The sequence below is a fragment of the Mastigoproctus giganteus genome, chromosome 10, assembly GCF_048544385.1.
Source record: "Mastigoproctus giganteus isolate SK-2022 chromosome 10, ASM4854438v1, whole genome shotgun sequence".
NCBI classification, from domain to species: domain Eukaryota; kingdom Metazoa; phylum Arthropoda; class Arachnida; order Uropygi; family Thelyphonidae; genus Mastigoproctus; species Mastigoproctus giganteus.
In genome coordinates this window covers 4,688,675-4,701,563 of record NC_143584.1, presented here as the reverse complement: position 1 = coordinate 4,701,563, position 12,889 = coordinate 4,688,675, and the positions used below count along the sequence as shown (strand labels likewise).

Genomic DNA, 12,889 nt, shown 5'->3' with positions numbered 1-12,889 from the left:
GGTGTGATGCCCACACCTCATGGAGGAATGCCGTCCCTCTTTATTGCCAGGCAATACTAGGTGGTAGATGACTCTCATCAACTGGTGCAATACCACCACTTTGCTTATTGGAGGCTTGAAGTGGTGGACCCCATGTTTAGTCTCCAGAGCTAAGTTCCGGTCAACCCTCCCACATCTCTTCCATCATGCAGTATGATTGATGTCTTTTGAGGTTATGATGAACACCATGGCAAGATCCAAATTTCCTTACATTTTGAGTACAGCTCTAAAATGGTGGTTGCAGACTGGCTGCTAGTTAGTACACCAGACCGAACCTATTGGTAACTATCTAGGAGGCTTCCTTATCAGGTAGTGTATAATCTTGCTACCTCTACTCTGCCAGATAGTGACTGGAGGGAGTCCGAGTAATGTGTGTGGGGGGGGGCATTGTCAAAGCAACGTTACGTCAAGGATCTGTTTATATTCTTACCATGTGTACGCCACATCCAATAATTTCATTACTTCATACAGCATGTCCCCCCCCCCCTACTTACTATTGAATACACCATGAATTGTCAACCTAATAGAGAAAACTTATCTGTGAAAAGATCTAAACCTCCCAAACACTTCCTAGTTCATTTAACAAATATATGAGTTCTCAGTTCTAATCTCAGATGTCCATTTCCACTTACAGTCTGCCAAACCTCATGTACTTTTTCTGACAGAAACTCAATTAATAGTTGATTCTAACACTGTTCATCTCTGCTGCCCAAATTAATTGCTGTATGATTCCTTTTGCCTCGAAGGTGGTACTTGTGCATATGCCCTTTCCGATATTCCCTGTCAGAGATGGTAATTTGGAATCTCCTCTTGTCGATCTTCTCTGTCGTAAAATCTCTCTACCTCATTCTGTCAAATTCATCTGTTGTCTCTACCGTTCTCCCAACTCCACTAATCACTTGGAACTCTTTGACTTCCTCTCTTTGCAACTTGACTTTCTCCAGTCCAAATTTCTTAACAGTGAGGTGATTTTCCTTAATGATTTTAATGTTCACAACTCCAGCTGGCTTCCGTTTTCTAGTCACACAGACCCAGCTGGTCGAGATGCTGAGGCTTTTGCAATTATTAATGATCTCGCACATTGTTCATTTACCTATGAGAATATCAGACATCCCTAAACATACAGCCAACAAGCTTGACCTTTTTCTCACAAACAACCCTAAACATACAGCCAACCCGCTTGACCTTTTTCTCACAAACAACCCTTCTAAGTACACGGTCGAAGTGAGTGGTCCTTCAGGCACCTCAGACTTTGTCGTGGCTATTCCCAACCTCATGTTGTTTGCATTACAAGAATGCAAAATGGGATGACCTGCGAGATTTCTTTTCTTCTTTAACTTGGTCGGATTAAAGTTTCAAAAACTTCTAATGTCAACATTCGCTCATATCGTGTCAGTGAAATTATTTTTGTAAGAATGGAATCCTTTATTTCACATTCCATCTTAAAATCTTGTCCTTTATCTTAACCTTTATTTTCCAATAAATGTGCTAAGGCTGTTTAAGAGAAGAATGTTGCATATATATTGTAATTGGCTTGTTTGTAATTCTTCAGTTTCATTTTCTACCTACACCAAAGCTCGCAACAATTGTAAAGCAGTTATTAATCAGTCCAAACTAGAGTTTTAACAGGCTAAGAGTAGAAAACTTGCTTCTTGCCCTAATGGTAGCCGAGCATTCTGGTCTCTCACCAAAGCTATTGGCCACAGCTTTTGCCCATCTCTGCTCCCACCTCTGTCCAAACCAGATGGTTCTGTTGTCACTTCAGCCAAGGATAAAGCTGACCTGCTAGCATCCCACTTTTCTTCCAACTCGTGTATTAATGATCTTGGTAAAACACCTGTGAAATTAACCTCTGTATTAATGATCTTGGTAAAACACCTGTATTAATGATCTTGGTAAAACAAGAGTGAAAGAGAAAACTCAGTTTTCTCTCTCGCTTTTGGCATTACTTTTCTTCCAAATAACTGTTCACTCTGTACAAATCGCAAATCTGCCTTACCATGGAATATTGTTCCCATATCTGGGGCGGTGCTCTCAAAACCTCTCTCAGGCTTCTAGATTCTATTCAGAAGAGGGCAGTTAGACATACTGTTTCTGCTGCATGCCTTTTCTATGTATACTTCCACGGGCACTGTTCTTCTGAATTGGCTTCTGTAATTCCCACTCTCTTTCAAAACAGTCCAAACATATGCCGTCAACATCCATTTACTGTACATCTTCAAACTCAGAATCAACTTTTCATCTTCCTTGTTTATTCATTCAATTGCTGTTTTCTGGAACGTTCCTTCATATGTATTTCCCAAAAATTGCAGTCTACAGAAGTTCAAGTCTAATGTCAACAAATATCTTCTTTCATCTTCTCAGTCTCCAACCCATGCACGGTACTAAGTACTATCGGTTCTAATACCTCCCATGTTTGGAGTTTTCATAAAAAAAAAATGATTTTGTAGTAAATTTGAATATTTCCTATGGAAGAATAAGGATAACTTGCCTTTAAATTCTGTCATATACAGTTTCATTGATGACTTTCAGAGTGCAGCATATTGTTTATTTAGATCAGTGGTTGCAAACTCATAGCTTACTAGCCTGAACCAGCCTGTCACAGATCATATGTTGGCACAATATGGTCTAAGTTGCTGATGTGCCTAAAACCCTATAACATCCAAACAAACCAGTCCATATGTAATTAAATACAGTAAGGTCTTTATTGCAAGTTTATCTTTCACATGTGGATTTCTTTATTTGCAGCAAGTTGAGTCATCTGTCATCCATCCTGGCAGCGTGTTCCAGTAATAAACAGCTCGCTGGCTAAAAATGTCCTACAATTTAGTCTAAACATCTTCCTCTGTAATTTGAATTTATGGCCCCTTGTTCTAGAATTCTTTATAACAGCAAAAATTTTGCCTTCATTCATTTTTCTAACCTCTCTGAGAGCCTTATAAACTTCAATCAGCCCCTCTCTAAGGTGCCTGGTTGCCAAGCTATGTAGCCCACTTAATCAGTCTTTCCTTGTACAGTCGACCATTTTCCGATCTCACTATGTGATTTATCTGTCTTTGGACACTTTCAAGAATCTCAGTATATCTATTTTTAGGTGGTCTCCATACCTGGACACAATACATTATCACTTCTTCAGTCCAAAGGAATCTCAAGTCCAGTGGTGCCTTCAAGATTAACCTTAATGGTTTAATGCATTCTCTAGTCACATCTTTCAAAATTATTGGATATAAATCATCAACTCCAGGAGTCTTACTTACCTTTAGGCTTGAAAGTTTTTCTAATATATAATGATTTACTAATATACAATTTTCTAATATATAATTAATTTCAAAATTGCCAGTTTCATATATCTCATCCTCACTTACACCACCTTTACTGCCATGAAAGGTCTTTCATCAGTAAAGATTGATGTAAAATGCCTATTCAATTTGTCAGCAACATCAACTGGGTTATCTAATACTTTTCCACATCCATTGCACAAGGATTTGATGTGATTAGTTTTCTTCTTATTCACATACAGGAAAAACTCATCCTTGTTCTTTGTGCTCTTAGTCAATGCTTTCTCATACTCGGCCTTTGCTATTCTAACCTTTTCTATGGTACAGTTGCAGATCATCTTGTAACTCTTGTAGGCATCAGTACTTTTCATAACTAAGTAACTTTCTCATGCCGTCTTTTTCTGCTTAATTAGACTTACCAGCTCAGTATTCATCCATCTTGGTATCCTCCTTGTGCTGTATTTTCTTAATAGTATATATGTATATATGTATTCATGGCATCCTATCATATTCACCCTCCCTCTGTAATCTGCCCAATTGATAGATGCCATGTAGGCATCTATCAATTCAGAAAGAAGACTAGTTTCAGGAAACTAGTCTCCTTTCCTGACATTAAAACCTATGCCTTTACCTTTAACAGTTTCAACATCATTCTTCATCTTCCAACTAATGACTGTGTGATTGCTTCTTGCCAGTGGTTCCTATACTGTTAGCCTTGTGATATCTTCTGATTTATATGATTGTCTAGAATGTTCTTGCCCCTGGTATTTTCTCTAACATGTTGGTACAGGAAGTAATTATCTCGGTCAGTGTTTCCCAAATGTTTTTGCTTGACCTTTTTACTGTGAAAAATAGTCACGGATCCTCACATCCTAGCTCACTTAAATATGGGGTGTCATTATGATAGATATCCAAAATTAACAATTTTATATCTCAGAGCTGATTTATTATATGTTTACAATCTACCTTTTTCAGAATAACACAAAAAAACAACTGAATAATAAACTGTCACTATCACTGTTATATCACTCATAATTGATCATATCATATCACTGTTATACACAGTATTATCATATTAACAAACGTATCATATTATATTGGCATGGTCTGGGTATACAATCAATTGTACCTCATACTAGTGCAAAGAATGGTGTTGTTTTTTTTTTTTTTCATCTCACAAAGTCCTTTAAAGTTGGGAGTGATTGTAGACAAATGAATTCTCATGCCTGGTGCAACATCCAGTCTGTAATGATATTTAGATTTTGTTTAAAAAAATAAGTAAAATTCAAAGTAGTCATTACAGAAATTATCCACAGATCCCCTAGGAGCTGTTCAAGCATCCCAACAGATCTGCAGAGCACAATTTGGGAACCACTGATCTAGGTTATTTACTAATTTTGATCCTCATGGTGAGTTTCCTTCCCACTTACTCCAGTCAGTTAAGGAAAAATCGCAATCACCCTAATAATACACTCAAAGTTGCTTGCTCATTCTATCTGCATGTAGAGACTCTCGTTCATACTCTTCAAAGTTTTGATTTGTAGATTTTCCCACTCTCATTATACGTTTGCTTCCAACTAACTCACACCACACAGAATCGGCACCTCCGTAGCCAGGTGGGAAGGAGCAGCAGTGCGTAGCACACGCTTCTTGATTAGACCGGGGTTTGAGCCCGTCACCACCAAATACGGAGGATGCGGAAAGGTTAAGGAATGACCACCGCATATCCCGGAGCAATATGGCCTTAGTTGCTAAGGCTCCTAGAAACCAGCCAAACAAACCACACAGAATCTGTGTGGTGTGCGTAACTTCTGAAAGTGTAAAAGCTGTTTCCACACTCAGGCTGCTTTTAATACAAATCATGATGCCATCACCCCCCTTTCTGTCTTTCCTAAATACATTGTACATACCATAGTTAAACTCATCTCCTATTTCCAGATGACACCACGTTTCAGTTAGGCCTGTTATGTCAGTATTATTTCCGCTAACCAGGAGTTCAAATTCACTCATTTTATTGACAACATTCCTGACATTACTGTAGATGTATTCATGTCTAAGTATATTTCTTCTGTTTACCACTGTAACACCCCTTTAAGTTGTTTAATTTAGATGCATTAATTCCTTATCATTAATTTTATATAAAAGTGGGAAATCATTTGGACAGTGCTGGGATGCAGTTCCAGAGCATTCTGATTAAATACAGATCTTCTAAAATATTTTAGATGATATGTATTTAGCAATCAGGAGATCACCTTGTATCTTGTATGAAATGATCTCCTGATTTTTGATTTCTGAAAGTTGGCAAGTATGGATTGCTATTATGCCAGGAGAGTCTTTTGCACAGATCTCAGCAGTATTATCATGTTTCACTATCTTTAAACAAATCAAAGGTATAGCTTAAAAAAAAAAAAAAAAACTTTCATGTGAACATCTCATATCCCTACAACAGCCTATTTCAGGTGATTGAAATGAGCTATACAGCAAGGTCCAGAATATATTACTCCATGTTACAACAATTATGAATAATCTCAGTGCAGATTATTAAATTATTACAATCAAACTTTTCTGAAATGCACTTATCCAGACTCCTGAAGACAATATTATTAGCCATCTCCAGTGCAAGGTCCTCTAACCCCGTGTAATTACCTCTCAGTCTCCTTATCCAGTTATATGGTTAGGCCACATCTTGAGTACTGTATACAGGTCTGGAGGCCTCATTTCAAGAAGGATGTAGAGTTGCTGGAACGGGTACAGAGAAGGGCAACAAGATTAGTGAATGGAACAAAGGGTTGCTCTTACGAAGAAAGGCTTAAGTTTTGCAAATTACAGAGTCTGGAGTCTAGGCACCGGCGAGGTGATCTGATAGAGATGTATAAGGCTTTGAATGGTTTGAGCATGCTCAATGCCAATGGGATTCTTCATCTTGCTCAGAATAATCAGCTCAGAGGGCATAAATTCAAATTGAGGAAGGACGGATGTCGGATAGATGTGCGGAAATTTACCTTTGGCCAGCGGGTGGTTGGTTGGTGGAACCGACTTCCATCACTTGTTGTTGAAGTTGATAGCCTAAACAAATTTAAGGCTCAACTGGACAGGTATTTCGAGCGAATGGAGGGGTGAAATGGGAGTGGTGTGTTCTTTTTTTTTTTGGCTGATGCTGAATAAGCTTGCTTTCTTGCATCATATGCCTCTACTAATGCTAATGCTAATATAGGTAAAACCCTTGAAAGAATAGTACACACTTGACTCACATGGTGTATAGCAAATTCTTCAAATATTGAGAATAATTTCAGAGTATTCTGAAGATTTTGTGTGAAAATTATTCTTTCTTAATTGTAATAAAATAATTTATATTAGTGTTTTTTTTTTTTTTTTTTGAGTTAGTTTTAATTTTTTCTTTAGAAGTTCTTGCCAATCTTGCTTCGTTACAAAGTATCCTTGCCTCTTGACTGCCCATTTCATAATCATAGAGATGTATTTTGGTGGCCAGAAAAGGAATCAAATTTACAGGAAGAGTGGATTTGTCCTGTATGTGGTCAGATGTTTAGTTGTGAAGATAAATTATCCATCCACTGGGATAGTACCCATGCACATGATGCACACAGAGTAAGTACAAAATATAGGTTGCAGTTTATTGCATTTTATTAGTATTTTTGAAAATTATTTATTTTTTTATGGAAGTCCCAAATCACAAACGTGAAAGCTTGTGCTGACATCAGACAAGTACATTCAGTTTGATAATTTTATCTTTAAATGGCTTTAGTATATCATTATTACTAGAAAAGGCACACTGTATGGCATATAGAATGCTATAGAAGGGTACAGTAACATTTTTCTGTAAGGCATAAGCTTTAATTGTGCCATGTCAGTTGAGTTTTGAGGATATTTTAAGAAGGGTTAATTTGAAAGTTTTATTGAGTTGCCTATAATTCAGGCACCTCCGTAGCCAGGTGGGAAGGAGCAGCAGTGCGTAGCACACGCTTCTTGATTAGACCGGGGTTCGAGCCCATCACCACCACATACGGAGGATGCGGAAAAGTCAGGGAATGACCACCGCATATCCCGGAGCAATATGGCCTTAGTTGCTAATGCTCCTAAAAACCAAATAACAAACAAAACAAAAACAACAGCCTATAATTCAGAAAAGTTTAAAGTAATTTAAACTTAAAGATTTCACTTTTCTGAAATGGATTAGGCTGTCAGTATGGAAGATTTCCTTTATGGTTATGGTGTCATGTATGACTACAAAGATTTATAATAAAATTTTCCTTTAAGGTTAGAGACTTCTCTGTAATTAAATTAGCCTATAACCATCAAATGACAATTTTTAGTTTGATTTGCAATTGGCTTCCTTGGTATTGCACAACTTAGAATAAGGAAGAGGGGATTTGGATCAGATAAAATGTTACAATGTAACATTTTATATGACAATGTGGGAATAGGAATAGTTCTGAAAAGTCAATACATGTGTTGTTTGACCTCCCCCCCCCCCCCAGTAACACATTGTAACACCCCCATTCCAAACTCTCCTGGAATGGAGAGTTTGTGTCAGCCCTATTATGTCAGCATTACTTGTCCTAATATTACATATTCACTCATTTCATTGATGACACTCCTGACATTATTGTAGACAGTTGAGACAAAGTGTATGTACAGTTTATACCATAAAAATTATTAAAAGTAGTTGAGGTAAAGAGACTGACAAGGTACAAAATGGAATTGAATTGTTACTTATTAGAAATGAGTAAATTGTGATTGACTCGTGTGTTTTTAAGGTGCAGAATAAGTTTTACTTCCTAGCATAATTTGGCCTGATTAATATTAACTTTGATTGCAGTGCCTCACTTATTTTCTTGTGCATGTTAATTATATAGTCAGTAAATAGTGAATGAGAAAAAAACCAGCAGTTATAAAATATGAAGATCCATGTTTATTATTGCACAGTTGAAATGCATATGTACACATGCTATACAAATGACCTAACTGCCTTCTATCAATCAGAAAGCATGGAAGTGTCAAAGGAGAGCTTCACCTCATAATATTTAAAATAGAATCCTGGACCTTAAATAAGGGCTGTTGCTTGGCTGAAGAGAAATCCATTGCTGCTCACTTTTGCTAATGACATAGATTTCATCTTGATCCTGAACTTCTGATCAGTAATATTCCAGTTCCTCTCGTTAACACTGTCTAGTTTTTAGGCTTAATACTGGACAAGAAACTAAACTATTTGACTCATAAACCATTTGTAGAAATTAAATATATTCCAATCTGTATCATCCATATCTTGGGTGCTATCTTCCACACCTTATTACACTTCTGTAGAGCAACATTTGGTTCTCATTTAGACCACAAATCTCCAATGTATTACTCTGTCAGGAAAGGAACTTTACAGCAACTATATTTTCCACCACTGTGTCCTCAGAATTGGCCTGGGAGCTTTCAGAACTTCTCTAGTACTAAGCCTTTATATTGAAAGACATAAAACATTACATATTCATCAGAAAATATTGCTAATTTTCTTTATTTCAGTAAGAATGCTCCTTCTGGAGAAATTCCTAATCTATCCTCTTATTCTAGTTGGTGAATACCTATATAAAGCTTCATGGGATTCCTTTTATAATAGCAAGCAAAATGAAAACTAACCTGCCTTGCTTAGACTAATGCCTCTCATGTCTGGAATATTGATCTGTGCAGTATGTGATCATTTGGTGTTACCAACATAGGTCAATTTTTCATTGCATGTCAACAACCATTCTGTAAATGGCTCATTATTGTGATGTAGAAGCAGCAACAAGCAAGTTGATAGTCTCTGTAGTTTATTGGAAGCTCTAAGTTTATGTGGAATCCATTTTTCACAGTGTTTACACCTTTCCCAGTTGATGCAAATGAATGGTTTCATCACTCACATTGCATCTTTTTGCAATCATGTGGCATGTTTAGTTTGAATCTGACTCAATTGTAGAGTTCAGTTGATCAGCATCAGTGGCAGTCAGTAATCTCTCATCACTGGGTGTATCACCAAGTTGATTGCATTTTTTAAAAATTTTTTGGGCTCTGCATTCACTCACCTACCTTCTCCAAATACTGTGCATGTCACACAGGCTATTTGTGTAGCGTTTATGCCTTCAGTTTATGCTCATTAAGTAAACTTGCTCAAATAACTGTAATTGATGAAGCAGTCATCTTTTCATTATTTTACCAAACCACATTTCATGCTTGCTGGGCATCAACTGACTCAGTGTCACTTATACTGTCAAAGTGCACTTTGACACTTGAGTATAAGTGACACTGCAGTTTCACAAACTACAGTGATTTCCACAATTTTTTGCTTCTTAATTCAGAAATTTAAAAAGGTTCCTATTAGTCTGCCATGTTGTTTGTTCTGAATTTCCTGTCACAACAGACCTTTTCTCACTTACTTCTTTTGCAACTTCCAGTAAAGTTCTCATGAATTTTTTCATTTTTTTTTTATCTAAAGTCATATGAGCATCAGGAATGTCAAAATTTTGAGGATGAAGGTTTCTGTATTTATTAGTTATTGACAGATCTGAGAGTTACAATTTTTGTGTTTTAATGGTTTGTTTATACATCTTATATTTTGATACCAGTTGCTATTTTAATTTGGTCAGTCAGTTGTTTATCTGCAGCTCTCCTATATTCATTCTGGTTTCTGTGATGCTTACTATTCTGATATTCTAGGTCAATATTATATATAGCATGTATCACAGAAGCCAGGTGAATGAACACAGATCATCTTCATCTAAACAATAATTTTAGATTAATTTATTCTGTAAGTAGCAATATGATAGTTGCAGAATACTGTTTAATTGAAAAAGTGCTTGATTGATTTGGGAGCATTATCTGGTAGAGTTATGAGGGTAAAAAATTTAAGATGGGTGATTAAAGTTGAGTGATTAATTTTGTTGGTGCATACAGTCCAGTTGAAAGCTCAAAAAAAAAAAAAAAAATAAAATAAAATAAATGAGTTCATTAATATATCTTACAAAGAAAAAATGGTATTGGTGGGAGATTTAATAAGCAGTAAGAAATGACAATCATATCTAAGTATATTTTTTAAATATCTCTGAGATACGGTTCAGAAAATTTGGAGGGAAAGTTTACCCTCAGTTTGTGCTGTATAACTTACAGGAACCATTAAATCCAAAATGTGTTCTTGGAAATCATGCTAATCTTGATGAATTGTTCCAACTTGAAATGCTTCCATTTATACAACTGTATCTAACCATCTATTTTGAATAACACCCTTAAATAAATAATGGACAGGCACAGTTTTGCCCAGGAGGCCCTTCTGTCATTAAACCTCAAACAATAACAACGTTGAAAAGAAAGGTAAACCTAATAATAATGAATTGTTCACTCTTAATTATTAAATGCAGTAATTCAGCATAAAGATACAAAGTCTGTTCAAAAAATATTTAGACTGCTATTATATAGTGACACAAAAACCAACTTATTTTGTCAATATATTGTAGCAGTCTAGGGTCCCTTCGAAATAGTATCTTTCTGAGGCAGTGCATGTAGTCCAATAATTTTCCTTCTTAGAAACACTTCTGAAAGGTCAATTTTGAAATTGATAAAAGTTGAACCATTGTTTTACTCTGTTATTTGTTTTCTGTTTAGTAAACAAAAGTTACATAGAGCCATATCTGATCAGTATGGAGGTTGCTGAACTTGAGCAATTCCATGTTTGGCCAAAAACACTTCAAATAAAAGTGATAGTGAATTGTTGTGGTGAAGCAATCAGTCTTCAGGCCTTTTTGTTTGAAAGCAACCAGTTTTCTGGTCTTTTTCTTTGAACTGATACATGAATTTGATGTATGTTTGAACTGATACTGAACTGTATCATGAATCTTTTTCTTTGAACTGTATCTCAGAACTTTGTAGAAATCTTTATTAATTGTTTGTCCCTATGGTGTGTATTCATGATGGATAACAACCTTACAGTTAATAAATAATAGCAACATGACTTGTTTTGCATCTCACTCGGGTGCCTTATTTGCGTCAGGAAGGGGGATGAGGTTCCCAGTGGGATGACTGCAGTTTGGTTTTGGGACCACATCTGTAAATCCACATTTCACCTCCAGTTATGATACCTTAGTTTCACATTCAAACAAATTGAAAGCAACTTTCTGGTAGTGTTCATGTTCAAATGAAATGATATGATCCAATGGAGATAAGTTTCTTCAATAATTTTACAAACAGTTAATCTTCAGTTACTTCATACCCAAGTTCACACTCGAGACAAATTTTATTTGTTGAAGTTGAGGGCCATCCAGATTCTACATACTTTTGACAGACTCCCTACCCAGTTTGAAACTTGTGTACAGACCATTGCAGTCTCCATATACTATTTTAAGATCAGATGTTTCATTTGCAGTTTTTCCGATTTTAAAGAAGAATTTAATCCACATTGTTCACTGCAGTCCAGCATTTTGAAATATGAGATGTACAGGCACTTTGTTATTGGTTGACAGTAACAGGCTGCCATAAGTGAGTGAACAGCTTACTGAGTAGCATTAGCATTAGTAGAGGCATATGATGCAAGAAAGCAAGCTTATTCAGCATCAGCCAAAAAAAAAAAAAAAAAACCCACTCCCATTTCACCCCTCCGTTTGTTCGAAATACCTGTCCAGTTGAGCTTTAAATTTGTTTAGGCTATCAAATTCAACAACAAGTGATGGAAGTCGGTTCCACCAACCAACCACCCGCTGGCCAAAGGCAAATTTCCGCACATCTATCCGACATCCGTCCTTCCTCAATTTGAATTTATGCCCTCTGAGGTGATTATTCTGAGAAAGATGAAGAATCCCATTGGCATTGAGCATGCTCAAACCATTCAAAGCCTTATACACCTCTATCAGATCACCTCGCCGGTGCCTAGTCTCCAGACTCTGTAATTTGCAAAACTTAAGCCTTTCTTCGTAAGAGCAACCCTTTGTTCCATTTACTAATCTTGTTGCCCTTCTCTGTACCCGTTCCAGCAGCTCTACATCCTTCTTGAAATGAGGCCTCCACACCTGTATACAGTACTCAAGATGTGGTCTTACCATTGCCTTATACAAGGGAATAATCACCTCCTTATCCCTGCTAGAAAAATTCCTGTATATCATTGACAAGACACCATGAGCTACTCTTGCAGCTCGTCTGCACTGCTCAGAGAACTTCATATCTGCCTGCACAATTACCCCCAGGTCCATTTCATTCTCCACCACTGTCAGTGTAGTACCGCAGAGTTGATACGTTGCTCTGGGGTTACTGTTTCCCATATGTAGTACTTTACATTTGTCAATGTTAAACTTCATTTGCCACCTCTCAGCCCATCTGTTCAACCTTTCCAGATCCTGTTGCAGCAGCATAGCATCAGTAGTGTCCTTAACGACCCTGCCAACCTTTGTATCATCTGCAAACTTGGACATTAAACTTGATATCCCATCATCAATATCATTCATAAACACCGAAAACAACAACGGACCCAACACTGAACCTTGAGGAACTCCACTAATAACATTAGTCCACGTTGAGCAGTGTCCATTGATTACCACTCTCTGTCT

The 12,889-nt window shown here is 36.8% G+C and overlaps 1 protein-coding gene across 1 annotated transcript in view; it reads left to right on the top strand.

The window, feature by feature from the left end:
• LOC150078643 (uncharacterized) overlaps positions 1-12,889 on the top strand; it is a 156,620-nt gene that overhangs the window by 32,787 nt on the left and 110,944 nt on the right. The window contains exon 3 of the mRNA XM_090384145.1: positions 6,720-6,923. Coding sequence (XP_090240271.1) covers positions 6,720-6,923 — 204 coding nt within the window. The remainder of the gene's footprint in view (positions 1-6,719; positions 6,924-12,889) is intronic.